Raw genomic sequence first — 17,704 nt, 5'->3', positions numbered from 1 at the left:
TGATGGCGTGTCATTTCATCTCAAATAAATAATAATAATTATAATAATAAAGGGTATGGTTGATTCTTTACCTTTAGAGACCATCAATAGCTGCAATAATTACAGTCACAGCCACATCAAATTTTGGGGCCAAAAATTTTTATTTCATAGATTACTCACTACTCAAGTAATTTTTTCATAAACACTTTTGTACTCTTACTCAAGAAGTCATTTTGATGACTACTTAAGAAATTCATTTTGTACAGTAACAGTACTTTTACTTGAGCACAGTTTTTGGGTACTCTACCCACTCGTCTGTGGGATCAGACCACACGGGCCAGAATTTGCTCCCGACGTGCATCAGTGAGCCTTGGCCACTCATGACCCTGTCATCGATTCACTGGTTTTCTTTCCTCTGACCTCTTCTGATAGGTACTGAACCCTGCAGGCTGGGATCCCCCTGCAAGAGCTGCATTTTTGGAGATGTTCTGATCTATTCTTCTAGCCACCACAGTTTGGCCCTTGTCAAAGTCGCTCAAATCTTCACGCTGCCCATTTTTCCTGCTTCTAACACATCAACTTCACCTGCTGCCGGATAGATCCCACCCACTGACAGGTGACATGGTAATGAGATAATTAGTGTTATCCACGTCACCTTTGATACTTTGAGGTTTTGAGTTCGCCACATTCTGTGATCCAGAGGACAGATAAGGTCACATCAATAAAATATCAATTATCTTTAAAAATTTGAACTCAACTCTTAAACAACTTGACATTATGCTCATGGATAGAGTTCAAAAAAATTATTTTTCAGTATGTATTTGTGTTTTAGTAGTATATTGCTGTGATTTGAAAGTAGTTGATATTGTACTGATATTGTGTGCATGCCTGAATGATTACTACACATCTGTTTAATCAGATTGCTTTTAGACCTACATAACTTTGAGCCACTAATTTACACTGTGGGCTTGGACACAAAGAGAGATTAAATGTACTAAAATTATACATATGACAATGTGAAAGCATTCATTCATTCAAAAGCTGATGTTTCTTTTGTCTTCTTTCTGCAAATGAAACATGTATAGCAAAGTCTTAACGAAGTTCACTTGTCTTTTATGATGCAGTATGGGTAGCATTTTCTCAATGTAGGTCTATAACAACTAAGCTGGTATTTATTTCAGTCACTTAAACTTGGGAATGATGAATGAATGATGAATGCTTCAATAAACATGAAGAATATAATGTTATTTTAAGCATGATACTCATAGCAAACCTCATTTAACCATAGTGACGTAATTGTAGGATACACTGTGTTGAGAAAAGCGGACAGTGCATACTTAGCATTACTCATAAGTGTCATTTACATTGGAGACGCTGAGGACATGTCCCCACCACATTTTGAAATATCTGATTTTGTCTCAATCACTTTTTTACAAATGTTCTGAAAACTAACAACTAACTAATGAAAAGGCTTTGAGATTTTGAGGTTTATTTGCACAATAAGAAAACATGCAATGCAATGTAAATTTAGGAGAAACAAATGAGCATTTTCCAAAAAAAAATTGTTTTCCTTTATATAAATAAAGACACTTACACTGTAAATAGGAGCAGAAAATGCTTCCAGAATGCTGGAAATTAGGCCAATTGTCAGGGGAGGACCCCCAACCCCCCCACTCATATATTTCAGCATTTCATGTTCCTTCAAAATAGTGTTAAAAATCTTCAAAGTAAATATTTATATAAACAGATCATGAAGAGCATCAGCAAATCTCATCTGTTTTTAAAAAAAATTAACATTGCTAATTCTCTATTATGGAATTAAGAAATTCCATCTTTTAAGTGACAAGTTTGCTGATTTTAGCTTTGGTTTGGACGACTGAATGCAAAGGTGAGAATCTCTGACAGCAGAGATTGTACATGAGGACGGGTCTGATGGTCTGGTCTCTGAGACCATAGATGAGAGCACTCAGACATCTGGGAAGCATGATAGTACAAATATAAATAACAAACTGAATGCGCACAAATATGATCCTGTCTAGGTTTACAGAGATAGAAAAAAGCAAGAGATTGTACAGAGTTGAGGAGAGACAGAGGCCCAGCTGCACCAGATGCAGCAGCAGTGTGTTACGAACCTTACGGGCTGAAGCTTTGTCTGTGGAGGCCGACCTGGCTGCTATCATCACACCAATATAGGAGGAAATGATTGCCAAACCAGCTGTTGCAAAGAGGAAGCTATTGAAGGCATTGTCATAATCAGCAGCTATTGGATCAAGCATCATGTTGTCTTTGCCACAAAAATCATTCATCTGCAGACTCTCCAGCTCTGCAAATGGAAATTTTAACATTAGAAGAACTTGGATAAAAACACTGAGTGAACTGAAGACCCAAACAACACAAACAGCCACCCCTGTGTTTCTGACGGTGATGATGGCAGCGTGCCTCAGTGGGTAACACACAGCTACAAATCTCTCCAGACACATCACCACCAGTGTGAGAGGAGAGATTTTTGTTATGACATTGGCGAGCATTGTTAGAACACCACACACAGGATACGACAGTGTTATTCTACAAGCAGCCATTATGTACATTAACTGACCCTCTGCCATCTGTACAGTGTCTGCAAATAGGAGGTTAAACAGCAGAATGTAACGAGAGGTCTCACAAAACACTGGTTTACTCCTCAAGGTGAATAACAAGGTCACATTAATGAAGAGAAACACAAAACATGTCACTGTAGTCAGAATGGAAGACAACAATAATCCCAGTAAGCCTTGGTACTGCCGTCCAACAGTGATGTTTGTCTGCGATTGATTTGTGTAAGACATATTCAATAAAAAATTAAAAACATCAGAAATATAAACCTATTGATGGAAACTGGAGCACAATGACAAACTTAATTTGTCCAGTATTTATTCTTAACATTGTCATCACAGCTACTGAGTTAACATAAACCCAAAGTCTGCAGCTTACTTTTTCCCTGTGCAGACAGATAACAGAGTGGAGGCTTGTTTCCATGTGGGCAGCGCTGGTCTGCAGGGTTTGCCTGTCCTCACATATTGTTTATGAGCTCTGTCTTCACACCTCCTTCATGTGACGTCGTCACTTGTCAGCACATGTGTGACATGTAATGGGCAGGGATTAAGCACTGGACGTGTAACTCGTTGTATTTTAACATAAAGAAATACAAAGTAGAGTAATGAAGCAAATAAAGCTGTACACCCCCACCTTCACCAGCTTTTTAAACTTTCTCAAAAAATACCCTATTAACTTTCCACTATAGTCAATAAGTTTGCAGTCAAAAACTTCTCTGGAGACGGTCAAGAGTAAGTAAGTAAGTAAGTAAAATTTATTTATATAGCACTTTTCACAGAAAAATATCACATATGTGCTTCCCAATAAAACAACAAAATACAGTTCTAGCTAAACACCAGAAACATATTGACATATGGCAGACAACTTTAAAACCAAGCTTAATGTTTAGCAAACACCTGTTTGAATAACAGAGTCTTCAGCTGCTTTTTAAAAGAAACTACAGTTTAAGGTGCGTAAAGAAGTGGGGAGTGCATTCCACAAACTGGGTGCAGCTGCTTGGAAAGGCCGGTCTCCTCTGGTCTTAAAGTGGGCACGGGGAACTACCAACAGCCTCTAGGTTACGGGGGGGGAGTAAGTTGCTGTAACAGGTCGGAAATGTAAGAGGGAGTTTGACCATGTAACACTCTAAACGTAAGGACCAAGATTTTAAACTGAATTCTAAAATGAATGGCAGCCAGTGAAGGGATGATAGGACTGGAGTAATGTGCGCTCTTCTGCTTGTATGTGTTAAGAGTCTAGCAGCTGAGTTCTGGACAGCTTGGAGGCGAGTGAGTTCCCCTTCGAGGGAACTCGAACTGCGTCGGTTACGACACTATGGGAACGCCACTCGGCGTAGCAGGTCTGAACGTGAATGAAATCACTCCAATCCTATTGGCTTGTTGCTAGAACGGTAAGGTGTGACGGAATAACTGGATGGAGATTCTCATGAGATGTGTGTCTCATGTTTGGGGATGGAGCACACCCGGGCAGCTCTCGAGGGGGCTGCCTGCGGCAGTTGCGAAGCCCTTTCCGTGCGGGTACTGAGGTACAGCATGGCTCTCTTTTCCGAGGATGGCCGGATGTGTTCTACCTGAGGGGTGGGCCCTGCGGCCGCTGAGGCGGCCCGGCGGCTTCACTCATGGGGCATCACAGCGTGATCTGTCGGAGGATTTTGGGATGGCTGAGGCTTTTTCCCGACCTTCATCTGCTGGCTCCAACACTTCCTTTCCTCGTTTGGGAGCCCGTTCTCGGCTTCCCTCGTTCGCGGTTTGGATCCGGAGACGCTGCAGCAATCCGACTCGGAGGAGGCGGACGTGCTCAGCGTAGTGGACGATGACTTCCGGGTGTTGGGGAGTCTTTCTCCCCTCCCGTAAGTTTGGTAGGAAACTTGGTTCCTGTCCCAGGGGCCCGTGCTGGTAGGGTCTTGTCGCCGGCTGGTCATTTCGACAGACGCCTCCCTCACGGGCTGGGGCGTGGTCATGGGCGGCCGCTTTGCAAGGGGATCATGGCAGGTGCATCAGTCCGAGTGGCATATCAACTGTCTCGAGATGTTGGCGGTGTTCCAGGCTCTAAGGAGTTTCCTGCCGGATCTCCAAGGCCACCACGTCCTGGTTCGTTCCGACAACACAGCGGTGGTGGCCTATCTGAATCACCAGGGCGGTCTGCGCTCGCGCCCTCTGTACAGACTGACGCGTCAGATCCTCCTGTGGTCCCAGCAGAGGTTACTATCGCTCAGGGCGATGTATCTCCAAGGGGACGCAGAATTAGGGAGCAGACCTGCTGTCGAGGCAGAGGCTGAGGCCCGGGGAATGGAGACTTCACCCCGAAGTGGTGGAGCTCTTGTGCGCAGAGTTCGGCCCCATAGATGTGGATCTGTTTGCGTCTCAAGAGACTACGCACTGCCCACTATGGTTTTCTCTCGTTCCTCCAGCCCCGTTGGGTCTGGACGCCATGGTACATTCGTGGCAGAGGCTACGTCTGTACGCTTTTCCCCCAGTCGCTCTGCCCCCGGGGTTCTGGAGCGGGTCCGCCAGGACAATGTCGGCCTACTGCTCGTAGCCCCGTTCTGGCCAACCCGGGTGTGGTTCTCGGACATCATGTCGCTCCTGGACGGCCCACCGTGGCAGGTCCCTCTGAGGAGAGACCTGCTGTCCCAGGTGCAGGGCCGGGTTCTTCACCATTGCCCCACCGTATGGCGGCTGTGGGTCTGGCCCCTGAGGGGGCACAGTACCTAGAGGCGGGTCTAACAGCCGGAGCAGTTGAGACCCTCCTCAGCTCCAGGACCCCGTCCACACGGATCATCCGTGGTGCCCGGAGGATGAGACCTGCGACTTGGTCCAAGGTTCCCACTTGGGATCGGGCGGTGGTTCTTGGGGCGTTGGCTGAGGCCCCCTTTGAACCCCTGGAGTCAGCTGAGGCTAAGCACTTGACCCTCAAGATGGCCTTCTCCTTGCTATCACCTCTCTGAGGAGGGTGGGGGATCTCCAAGCACTTTCGGTTTCCCGCAAGCCTGGAGTTTGCCCCAGGGAATATTAGGGCTATCCTGCACCCTCGTCCAGGATACATCCCTAAAGTGCCTTCTTGTGCGGCAGGGTCCACAGTGCTGCAGGCATTTCATCCTCCACCTCGTGTGACGGCGGAGGACGGGAGACTTCATCTGCTCTGCCCTGTCAGAGCACTGAGTATTTACACTCTGAGGTCCTCCCGTTGGTGGAAGGCTGACCAGCTGCTAGTGCGTTTTGGGTCCCCCAGGGCTGGGCTCCCTGTACCCAAACATACTATTAGCAACTGGATTGTTCAGACCCATGTCCCTGGACTATCAGGTGCGCGGTTTGCCTTCACCTGTGGCTCTGAGGGCTCTTTCTACCAGAGGCAGGGCGGTCTCTCAAGCCCTCCTTTCTGGGGCCTCTTTGCAGGATGTTTGTTTAGCGGCTGCCTGGGCCACTCCGCACACATTCATTCGGTTTTACAGTCTTGATCTTCCTTCGGCACCTGGCACTCGTGCGCTCTCCTCTTAGTCATGCCACTTTATTGCACACTGGGGCAGGCGGGGTTTTCGGCACGGTTTAGTGGGTATCTCGTTCCCATAGTGTCGTAACCGACGCAGTTCGAGTTCCCTCGAAGGGGAATGTCTCGGGTTACGTATGTAACCCTGGTTCCCCGAGAAGGGGAACGAGACAATGCGTCGGCCCGCTGCACCTCTCTCCCCACTTGAAGCGCCTGCTTCATAGTTTAAGCTAATGATGAGTGTGTACAGGTGTGCTTTATACTCCTCCGGTTATTCCATCACACCTTACCGTTCTAGCAACAAGCCAATAGGATTGGAGTGATTTCATTCACGTTCAGACCTGCTACTCCTAGAGGCGTTCCCATAGTGTTGTAACCGACGCAGTGTCTCGTTCCCCTTCTCGGGGAACCAGGGTTACATACGTAACCCGAGACATTCTTTATTACTCATGCATGTAAAAAGACTATTACAATAATCTAAACGGGAGGATACGAAGGCATGGATGATCATCTCTAATTCCATCTTTGACACCACTGATCTTAGTTTGGATATGTTCCTCAGTTGGAAGAAGCAGTTTTTAATTAGTTGGTTGGAATGATGCACTAGTAACATTGCTGAGTCAAAGACAACACCTAGGTTCCTATGGCTCGGTTTCACAGACAAGCCCAGGTCACCCAAATATTGCTTGATCAAAGGGGTAATGCTATCAGGTGCAATAATTACTGTCTCTGTCTTATCTGTGTTCAGTTGCAAAGAGTTCTCATTCAGCCAGTGCTTGATGTTGCTCCAACAGTTTGCTAGTGCGGATAATTTATGGAGATCTGTGGCCTTAAATGAGCAATACAGCTGAATATCATAAAAGTGGTAAAATATATCGCTGAACAGTCTGATAATTTGTCCAAGAGGGAGAATGTACAGGAGAAATAAGAAAGGTCTCAGGACGGACCCATGGGGTACCCCATACAACACTGCTTTATCCGAACATGTTTGCAAAAACACTAAAACTTCTGCCAGACAGATAAGATGAAAACCATTTTAAGACCGTTCCAGACATCACTGCCAGCTCGTGGAGTCTTTTTAGCATGATATTGTGATCAATAGTATCGAAAGCGAGGAAAGGTCTAATAGGACTCTACTTATGGTGAACTTCTTATCCTCTGGTGTCATGCTGCTTACATGTGTTGTTTTACCAATTAACACTGCTGTCATTCATTACTGTATTGTTGATTTTCTATATTTTTACATTACTGGATAAGAAGTTCACCATTACATTTCAACTTCAGTCTCACCGTATTTTTTAAAAGTTATGCACGCATAATTTGACGCACAATTTTATTTCTTAAAAAAATTAATACAAGAATAACATGTAATGCTGTATCTTTCATTAATGCTTGGTTTCTTACAGTAATCTTGATGTTGTGCTGGCTGTTTTCTGCTTTTCTGCTTATCATCTATCGTTTCGTTTTCGTAAAGCGTCTGTCGTCTTTTTTGTCATCCACTATCTGACGCGTTTTTATCAAGCATCTGTCGGTTTTTCTGTTCAGCAAATATTCCTTCAGCAAGTTCACTCCAACTGCTCCCCCTCTCTGTGTCTTAGGCATGCCCTCTGCTGGACATGATATTTTAACCATAACCTGACTTTGTGGAATAAGCCGGTGTCTTACTGTGATGGACTATATTGATATATTGTTTTTTAACACCATTTTCACTAATTCTGCTTCTTCATTTTCCTTAGCTGGTGTCTTGGTGCTGTGTTACTGTGCTCCCTCACTCTGCTCCCAAAGCACACATTGTTGTGGTGCTACAGAGTCTCCCCATTACCTTGTGTTCTTTTGTTCCACCTTCCCTGTGTTTTCTGTCTGTCCTCCCTGTCTGTGTCTGTCTGGGCGTGGCTACACTCTCTGGCTCCAGCGGCGCACCTGGTTCTCGTTCCACTAATCAAGCTCCTGCAGTATTTCAACCCCAGTCCTCCTCACATTCTTTGCCAGATCGTCAGTTAACCACATGTGGTACATGCGTCAAGGCCGACAATCTTCTCCTGTAAGATTCCTAGTAATTTCTGTCTCTCCCTGGATTAACCTGTTTTTCTCTGTGCCCAGGATCACACTACCTCCGGGAACCCTGCCGAACGCCACACCCTGCTCTGCACCTATCTTACCTGGACTTACTCCCCTCCTCCGTGTTCTCCATGCTGCCCTGTTGGATCTATCAATAAAACCCTTTTGTCACCCCTTCGAACTGTACCGAGTCTGCCTTTTAGTCCTCAAGTTTTTTCACTATGACACACATGCTTGCTTACACACATACACGTCCTACTGCTGAGCCTGGGCAGTTACACACACACACTCAGAGCTATAGAGTTTTAACACTGTGATCTTAACTTTACACTATAAAATAACACTTTAAATGATGACAATGTAGACCACCATTTCTTTAGTAATTAATAACAATTTAGGCTCTAAAATTATTCACAACAATCCCAGTACCCCTGAATGCAGTTTGCAAATTGGGGAAGTGCTCAACGTGGGCGGTGTCAAACATTTGACTCCGCCCACTTGATAAAGACCCGCATGCGCAAAAGAATAACACGACATCACACGCAGCATGCTGTTGTATGAAAGTAAACAAAGAGCCCAGGGGTTAGCTCTGTTTAGCTCATACTTGCTAACTGTCCCAACTTTTACAGGAAACTTTTCATTGCCATACCCCATCTTTCTCCCAGGGTGATAAGTCTCCTGATTTATCTCCTTTTCATTGCATTTATTACAGTAGTTGTTTCTGGCTGGAAAATTAGCTGCAACCAGCAGTTAGCTCAGGCTAAGGAGCTAATGCTATATGCTACTCTGCTGCTGTCGGCACAACGCAACACCCCCAGCTGTAATCATATACACCAACTGTTCTGAGCTATTGCTTAAATGATTACCGGCTCGCTGCACATTATCCCGGCTTGCCGCACACTATCCCTCACATAACATAGTCCCAGAGTGTGCGAGTTAAAATTAAAAGAAAATTTAATTATTACCGTATAATGAACTGTGAGTTAAAACAATAACTGGGGATGGATTAACAACGTTTGCAGATGGTGAAACTGACAAAAGACGTTTGAAGAGGTATATTTTCAATAAAGTGAATTAAAATAAACTCTTTTTTAATGTAATTATTCTCACCTTGCCAGTTTCATCTACAGCCTTTTGAAATAAGTGTGTATTTTTTCTTACAATGCATCCAGTCCATGAAATATTTTGTGATAAATAGGTAATTCATTTTATATATTTTATAAATACTTTTTATTTCATTAACAGTACACAGTTACTACCCATTCATACTAATAATAATGTTTACTTTTCTCATGAGAATGGAGATAGACTACACCATATAGACATGTTGACAAGCTGAATGTGCTGTGTGCATTAAGTTATAGCAGCTCCTGCAACGAGATCGAGAGATCAAGCAGGTGACTTCTACATCATCTTTACTAACACAATAAAACAATTAACACAAACAAAAAACAAAGTTTTGACAGCTCATTACACATGACTTCACATGTGCTCTACAAAAGAGGCAAAGACTTTCAGACCTTTTTTAAAAATACAGTCTATGGCTTCCACGGGGCTTCTTGGGCATCTCAGGGCCTTGTTGAAAGTGGGCAGAGTCAAACGTTTAACGCCGCCCACTTTGAGCACCGCCCTGATCTGCTCCCTGCAGTGAGGGGCTTCTCGCTGGACTTGCCTAGCACGGTGTCTAGCATCAGATGCCCAAAACCACCTCAACTGGCTCCATTCAACACTATTCCGAGTGTCAGGTTTTGGCGAGTGCTCAGGCAGAAACAGGTAGCTGAGACACCAAACAAGGCTGAATAAGTTTGCTGGATTTTTAGATAATAACAAAACCGTTCTCATCTCAGGGTTTCCAACACCAATGCTTTCAGGAAAAGTGATAAAAATGTAGTTATTTGACGCCAAAGGTACCTTTCAGCGTCTCATAGAGAAGCAACGGGTGCAACGCTTCCAAATGTGTCTCTATGAGACGCTCTGGGGTGTCTCATATAGAACAGAAGTGCTAGCTAGCTAGGTGGTGAACATCAACAGGTGTTGAACATCAACTAATCAGACAAGGAAGGATTAGGCAGACTGGACACAGGACTCAAACAGCACCAGAGTTGTTAAAAAAACAAGGAACAAAAAGGGCCAGACCCAGACTAAACTAGCTTACTAAATAAGCACATGGACACAATTAAACTGCTACACTGATAAAACTCAAACATATAGGGAAAAGACCAAAACAAGCATCAAGAATAATGTACAGAGAGAGAATGAAAAAATAAACATTAAAACAGGCAGAGAAATAAACACCTAAACTAAGACCAAAAACAGACCAAATTAATCACAAGCCCAGATCAAACAGAACCAGATTGTGACACCAAGTTCCTCATGAATGACTTGGCTTCTCACGCTATCTCTAAGAGGGAAGCCAGCCACCCTCCTGAGAAAACCTCTTTCAGCCTGTTGTATCTGTGATCTAGTTCTATCGGGCATGACCCAGCCTTCATGACCATAGGTGAGGTGAGGAACAAAAACTGACTGGTAGGTCAATTGGTTTGACTTTCGGCTCATCTCTGTTTTCGTCACAATGATGCGGTAGAGTGAATGCAAAACTGCCCCTGCTGCTTCGGTTCTTTGGCCAATAAACTAGTCTGTTGTCCCCTCACTCGTGAACAAGACCCTGAGGTACTTGAGGTCCCTCACTTGGGGTAAAGACTCATTCCCTACCTGGAGTCAGCATTCCATTGATTTCCTGTCCTCAGATCTCGAGTGTGAACAAATCCAGTGAGTGCTGAAGAGCACAGACCAATGACGCCATCAGAACCACATCAACTGCCAAAAGCAGCAATGAGATCCCCTGCCCATCAAACTCCATCCCTTTCCTACCCCGACTACGCCTCGCTTTCCTGTCCATAAATATAACAAACAGGATTGGTGACAGTGCAGCTTTGGCGGAGGCCAACCCCCACCTTGAACGAGTCTGACTTACTGCAGTCCATAGAATCCATTCACAGCTCTCATTTTGGATGCAGAGGGATCGCATATCCCTTAAAAGAAGGGACCCCCTCAAGCCATACTCCCACAGCACCTCCCACAATATCTCCTGGGCACGGTCTTATGCATTGTCCAGATCCACAAAACTCCATGTAGACTGTCTGATGACTCAGGAAGGGAAAGCAGGGCCTGGCTCTGGCTATGTTCTGGAGGCAGACCCAGGGTGGTGGTTCCCATTTTGAAAAAGAAAGTTTTTCCCAGGGTGCTAGAAAGGACGCTCCGACTGATCGTTGAATCGGAAGTCAGGAAGATCAGTGCAGATTCCGTCCTGGCTGTGGAACAGTGAAACAGTTCTTTAAACCTGCAGGGCTGTTGGTGGGGTCATGGGAGTATGATCATCCAGTCTACATGTGCTTTGAGGAATTGGAGAAGATTTAATACCACGTTACCTGAGGAGTCAAAGTGTGACAGTCAGTGGGTGTTGGACTCAAGGTTGCCCCCTGTCTCCAATTCTGTTATGTTCATGGAAAGGATCTCAAGGCACATCCGAGTTGAGGAAAGTGTTCAGTTTTCAGATAAAAATCCCTGTTTTTTCAGATGGCGTGGTTCTGTTGGCTTCATTAGAATGTGACCAGAATGCACTTGGCTGGTTTGCAGCTGGGTGGGGTGGTTGGGATGAGGCTTAGCACCTTTAAGTCTAAGGCCGTAGTTCTCTGATGGAAAATTGTGGATTACTCCCTCTGGGTTATGAGGGAGTTGTTTCGCCAAGTGAAGGAGATTAAGTATCTCGATGTTATTCACGAGTGCCGGCAAAATGGAACGTGAGATGGACAGGCAGATTGGTGCAGTGTCAGCAGTAATGCGGGCATTGTACTGGACTGTTGTGATGAAGGCCGGGGGCTTGCACCAGTTTATGGTGATTTTTATGTAATGAGAAACACAAAATTCAGATGGCAGGTGACAATTCAAATATTTATATATTTTTATAGCCTAACTTTAAGCGTAACTATAACAGAATATAATGCTGTGCAGCTCTCAGGCATTCTGTATTGCTTTCAGAAATGTTTCTCCTGTAGATCAACTTTTCTCCTGTAATATCATTCCTGCTGAGTCATGATTTAGTCTTCCTTCCTCTTCGTGTCTTTGTTTCGGGAAGTACCCCCTTTAAATGTGACTGTGGCTCCTTTTCACCTCAATGAGAAATTATTTAGTTTTAATTCAATTAGAAACTCCTGGACTTTAATAGCTCCTGTGTTTCAGCAGATTTTCTGCTCATGTTCAAAACTTTCTGCACATTCAGAATCTCTCCCACAGATCTGTGTTTTCTGACATGTCCAGACAAAAGGCAGATTATTACCAGACTAATGTCATCATTTAATGAGAAGTCTACTTGCTGTGTTGCTCTGCTCTGTGTAAGGTCATTCATACACTTGAACATTATCCCCTTCAGACTGTTTGACCAATGCAGTTTGGGACTGCATGTTGCATGTGAAGCCGAAACTAACTAAAACACTTCTGATCAGACAGAAATCTCAACACAAATCCACACACATGCTAACTTGAACAGCTCAGAAAGTGCAGCTCACAGTCCCAAACAGAACAAGCTGCGCTACAGTTTTTAGATGTTTCTGTTGCAAAACTTTACCAGCTACGTTACGACTCGTCACAGGTGTCTGGACTTAGAGCGCGAGCGAATTCCGTTGATTAGTATCAGGGCCTACACTTTTGTGGCATCAGCTGGGTGGAGTTGATTAGCTCCCTGAGTCTTAGATGAGTTATAGATTTGGATTTCACCGTGTAAGAAAATAACACAATGCATTCACACTGAGAGCATAAAAGGGGACATGATGTGGACATCGTGTCAGCCCAGGTATTCAATTCAATTCAATTTTATTTATATAGCGCCAAATCACAACAACACTATAAACTCATTGGATGTATTCATATTAAGAAATTAGTTTTGGTTCTAGATTCTAAAATAGGGTTTTGATCCACTGGGCATGGCACTACAAATAAATACCATTAAACACGCAACTTCTGTTTTCTTTAAGTCTGGATGAGCTGATCAAGTTTATTGACAAAGTTAAACCATTGCTAGTACAACGTGGAATAATTCTGTGGTCATAAGTCATCACTTTGTTGCCAGCTTTGCTGTGGGGTGCAGAGTGAACCACCTACTCCTGAATATGACGAAAACCAAGAGGATGGCCATATAGATGCTCTCATTTCAAGAAAAACACAACTATGTGTTGAACCATACACAATCAGGAAGAGATGATATAGCACTACAAGTAAATATTTATACACAACACATAATGAAGAGCATCAGCAAATCTCACTTGACTTTTTAAAATGAACATTTTTAATTGTCTATTAAGTTGAATTAATGAAGATTTGTTAAGAAATTCCATCTTTTAAGTGACAAGTTTGCTGATTTTAGCTTTGGTTTGGACGACTGAATGCAAAGGTGAGAATCTCTGACAGCAGAGATTGTACATGAGGACGGGTCTGATTGTCTGGTCTCTGAGACCATAGATGAGAGCACTCAGACATCTGGGAAACATGATAGTACAAATATAAATAACAACCTGAATGCGCACAAATATGATCCTGTCTAGGTTTACAGAGATAGAAAAAAGCAAGAGATTGTACAGAGTTGAGGAGAGACTGAGGCCCAGCTGCACCAGATGCAGCAGCAGTGTGTTACGAGCCTTACGGGCTGAAGCTTTGTCTGTGGAGGCCGACCTGGCTGCTATCATCACACCAATATAAGAAAAAATGATTGCCACACCAGCTGTTGCAAAGAGGAAGCTATTGAAGGCATTGTCATAATCAGCAGCTATTGGATCAAACATCATTTTGTCTTTGCCACAAAAATCATTCATCTGCAGACTCTCCAGCTCTGCAAATGGAAATTTTAACATTAGAAGAACTTGGATAAAAACACTGAGTGAACTGAAGGCCCAAACAACACAAACAGCCACCCCTGTGTTTCTGACGGTGATGATGGCAGCGTGCCTCAGTGGGTAACACACAGCTACAAATCTCTCCAGACACATCACCACCAGTGTGAGAGGAGAGATTTCATTTGTGAGATAACCAAGCATGTTGAGAAAGCCACACACAGGATACGTCATTGTTATTCTACAAGCAGCGATTATGTACATTAACTGACTCTCTGCCATCTGTACAGTGTCTGCAAAAAGGAGGTTAAACAGCAGAATGTAACGAGAGGTCTCACAAAACACTGGTTTACTCCTCAAGGTGAATAACAAGGTCACATTAATGAAGAGAAACACACAACATGGCACTGTAGTCACAATAGAAGACAACAATAATCCCAGTAATTCTTGGTACTGCCGTCCAACAGTGATGTTCGTCTGCGATTGATTTGTGTAAGACATATTCAATAAAAAATTTAAAACATCAGAAATATAAACTATCTATTGATGGAAATTGGAGCACAATGGCAAACTTAATTTGTCCAGTATTTATTCTTAACACTGTCAACATGACTACTGAGTTACCATAAACCCAAAGTCTGCAGCTTACTTTTTCCCTGTGCAGACAGATAACAGAGAGGAGGCTTATTTCCATGTGGGCAGCGCTGGTCTGCAGGGTTTGCCTGTCCTCACATATTGTTTATGAGCTCTGTCTTCACACCTCCTTCATGTGACGTTGTCACTTGTCAGCACATGTGTGACATGTAATGTGCAGGGATTAATAATAATAATAATAATAATCTTTATTTGTAGAGCACTTTTCAAAAACAAGTTACAAAGTGCTTCAACAAGACAACAATACAAGCAAGAAAACATTGAAAAGATTAAAATACATGTTTAAGATAAATATAAAATTAGTAAAATACAATAAAATAAAAGGGATAAAATAAAGTCAAATAAGATCGGGAAAGGCTCTCCTATAAAAGTATGTTTTAAGAAGGGACTTAAAAGAGTTCACTGACTCAGCCGACCTGATTTCCTCGGGCAGGCTGTTCCAGAGCCTCGGGGCCCTGACAGCAAACGCTCTGTCCCCTTTAGTTTTGTCTGGAGTCGATCAATAGATTTTTGGGTTAAACAGGTGAAAAGGCTGTTGCAATAATCCAGGCGTGATGAGATGAAGGCGTGTAAAATGGTCTCGGTGTTCTTAAAAGTTAACATAGATCGAATTTTTGCTATATTTCTAAGTTGATAAAAACATGATTGAACAAGCTTTGTGGTGTGTTGCTCGAAATTTAAATTATTATCAAACCAAACACCAAGGTTCTTTGCCACAGGCTTAATGTGATTTACTAGGGAACCAGCAGATGGCAGTATTTGTCAGATATGGTTTAACCAGAACCCAGAAGCAGACAGAGACGGGAGGCCTTTTCACAGACTTTATTGAGAGGCAGGCAAGACAAGGTGGGAGCGAGTGATTGAGCTTGGTGGCAGGCTCGACGATAGGCAGGGACGGCAGGCAGTGTGTGCTCCTTCAGAAAAAACAGGCAGGTATGGGCATAAGAGAAGGCGTCCTCTCCAGATCTATACAACATAACAATCCAGCGAAGGCTGAGGAGAACTGCAGGGCTTATGAAGCAGCACAGAACAACATGATATGGATCAGGTGTGCTAATCAGTCTGCCAGACAGGTGAGTGAGCCAGAGCCATGCTTCCCCACCAGTCACGCCTCCTGTCAAACTGCAAAGGTAGAGAGAGAGAGAGGCCGAGCAACAGAAAAACCAAAACACACCAGCCAGCCTCACACACTCAGAAAGTAACAAAACACAGACAACCACACACAGACCCTCCCAGCATAGTCATAGTTGAGACCTCGTGACAGTACCCCCCGTCCGACGGCCGCCTCCAGGCGGGCCACCAGGTTTCTCTGGGTACCGACGATGAAAGTCTCTGACCAGAGTAGCATCCAGGATTTGAATGCGAGGAATCCAGCTCCTCTTTTCCGGACCGTAACCCTCCCAGTCCACTAAGTGTTGAGTAGTAGAGTCCAGCAGGCGGTGAACAGTAAACACCTGCTCACCATCGACGAATCGGGGTGGGGGAGCCGGGGGCGGCGGTGGGAGCAACGGACTGAAGGCAACAGGCTTGAGTCGGGACACATGGAATGAGGGATGCACCTTCATGGAGCGGGGCAGCTTTAGCCTGACCACCATGGGGTTTATGATTCTTTCTACTACAAAGGGCCCGAGAAACCTAGGAGAGAGCTTGCGTGAATCAGTCTTCAACGGTAAGTCTTTGGTAGACAGCCATACCTTATCACCCCTAGAGTATTTGGGGGCAGGGACCCGATGACGATTGGCCTGATGCTGGTACTGAGCTGAGGTCCTTAGCAGCTTGGAGCGGGCCCGGTGCCACGTCCGGTGACACCGCCGGATATGAGCCTGGACCGAGGGAACTGCAATGTCCTTCTCTTGGGAAGGAAACAGAGGTGGCTGATATCCGTAGAGACACTGGAACGGCGACATACCTGTAGCAGTAGTCGGCAGAGTGTTGTGAGCGTACTCGACCCATGACACTTGAGAAGCCCACTTGGTGGGATTATTGGAAACCATGCAGCGCAGCGTTACCTCCATCTTCTGATTAGCTCGCTCCGCTTGGCCGTTAGTTTGAGGATGGTACCCGGAAGATAAACTGACAGATGCTCCCAGAGCAGAGCAAAACTCCTTCCAAACAGCGGAGATAAACTGCGGACCACGGTCAGACACAATATCCAGAGGAAGCCCGTGGATACGGAACACCTGCTTGACGAGGACCTCCACCATCTCTTTGGCAGAAGGTAATTTAGGAAGTGGGATTAAATGTACAAACTTGCTGAATCTGTCGACCACCGTGAGGATGGTCGTCTGACCCTCAGATGGAGGTAACCCAGTCACAAAGTCCAGAGCCAGGTGCGACCAAGGACGACGAGGAATGGGTAGTGGTCGCAGGAGACCGGCGGCGGGCTGGTTAGACCCCTTGTTCTGGGCACACACAGGACAGGCAGCCAAAAACGCCCGAGTATCCGCCTCCATGGTGGGCCACCAGAACCTTCTGCGAAGGAAGGCCAGAGAGCGAGAGACTCCAGGATGACCTGTGAGTCTAGATGAATGAGCCCATAGCAACACTGCAGATCTCATAGGAGAAGGTACAAAAAGACTGCCAGGAGGACCGTTGGATCAGGATGTTCACGTAGAGCCGCCTTGACCTCCTCTTCAATCCTCCAGGTGATGGCGCCGACCACACAGGCGCTGGGGATCATAGTGTCCAGAGTGGCAGAAAAGTCCTCATCCCTGCTGAATGCTCGGGACAGTGCGTCAGGTTTGATGTTGCGTGAACCAGGTCTGTAAGTCAGTGTGAAATGGAAACAACCAAAAAACAACGCCCACCTGGCCTGACGGGAATTTAGTCGCTTGGCTGAACGGATATAGTCCAAGTTCTTGTGGTCGGTCCACACCACGAATGGATGCTCCGCTCCCTCCAGCCAGTGCCGCCATTCCTCCAGTGCCAGTTTGACCGCCAACAGCTCCCGGTCACCCACGTCATAGTTCCTTTCTGGAGGAGAGAGACGACAGGAGAAAAAAGCACAGGGATGCATCCTGTCATCTGAAGCCCACTGGGACAGCACGGCACCA

General features: G+C 45.0%; 3 protein-coding genes across 3 annotated transcripts in view; all 3 read right to left on the bottom strand.

The window, feature by feature from the left end:
* Nucleotides 1–17,704, bottom strand: part of LOC119895617 (microtubule-associated protein 11-like) — a 60,633-nt gene that overhangs the window by 35,459 nt on the left and 7,470 nt on the right. The gene's annotated exons all lie outside the window — the stretch shown is intronic.
* Nucleotides 1,815–3,834, bottom strand: LOC119895634 (odorant receptor 131-2-like). The gene has a single exon (XM_038708885.1). The coding sequence runs from the start codon at nucleotides 2,802–2,804 to the stop codon at nucleotides 1,815–1,817; it is 990 nt and encodes a 329-aa protein (XP_038564813.1). The 5' UTR covers nucleotides 2,805–3,834.
* Nucleotides 12,968–14,880, bottom strand: LOC119895633 (odorant receptor 131-2-like). The gene has a single exon (XM_038708884.1). It carries the CDS (start codon nucleotides 14,496–14,498, stop codon nucleotides 13,509–13,511), a length of 990 nt encoding a protein of 329 aa, XP_038564812.1. The 5' UTR covers nucleotides 14,499–14,880; the 3' UTR covers nucleotides 12,968–13,508.

The sequence above is a fragment of the Micropterus salmoides genome, unplaced genomic scaffold (assembly GCF_014851395.1).
Source record: "Micropterus salmoides isolate LMB-PRFRI ecotype aquatic unplaced genomic scaffold, ASM1485139v1 Ms_hic_scaffold_9, whole genome shotgun sequence".
Taxonomy (NCBI): Eukaryota; Metazoa; Chordata; class Actinopteri; order Centrarchiformes; family Centrarchidae; genus Micropterus; species Micropterus salmoides.
Note: the sequence above shows the minus strand (reverse complement) of the source record. Positions and strands in the feature narration are given on the sequence as shown.

Excerpts from the sequence above, each read along its gene's own strand:
- LOC119895634 (XM_038708885.1), bottom strand. The coding sequence starts at position 2,804 with ATGTCTTACACAAATCAATCGCAGACAAACATCACTGTTGGACGGCAG.
- LOC119895633 (XM_038708884.1), bottom strand. The coding sequence starts at position 14,498 with ATGTCTTACACAAATCAATCGCAGACGAACATCACTGTTGGACGGCAG.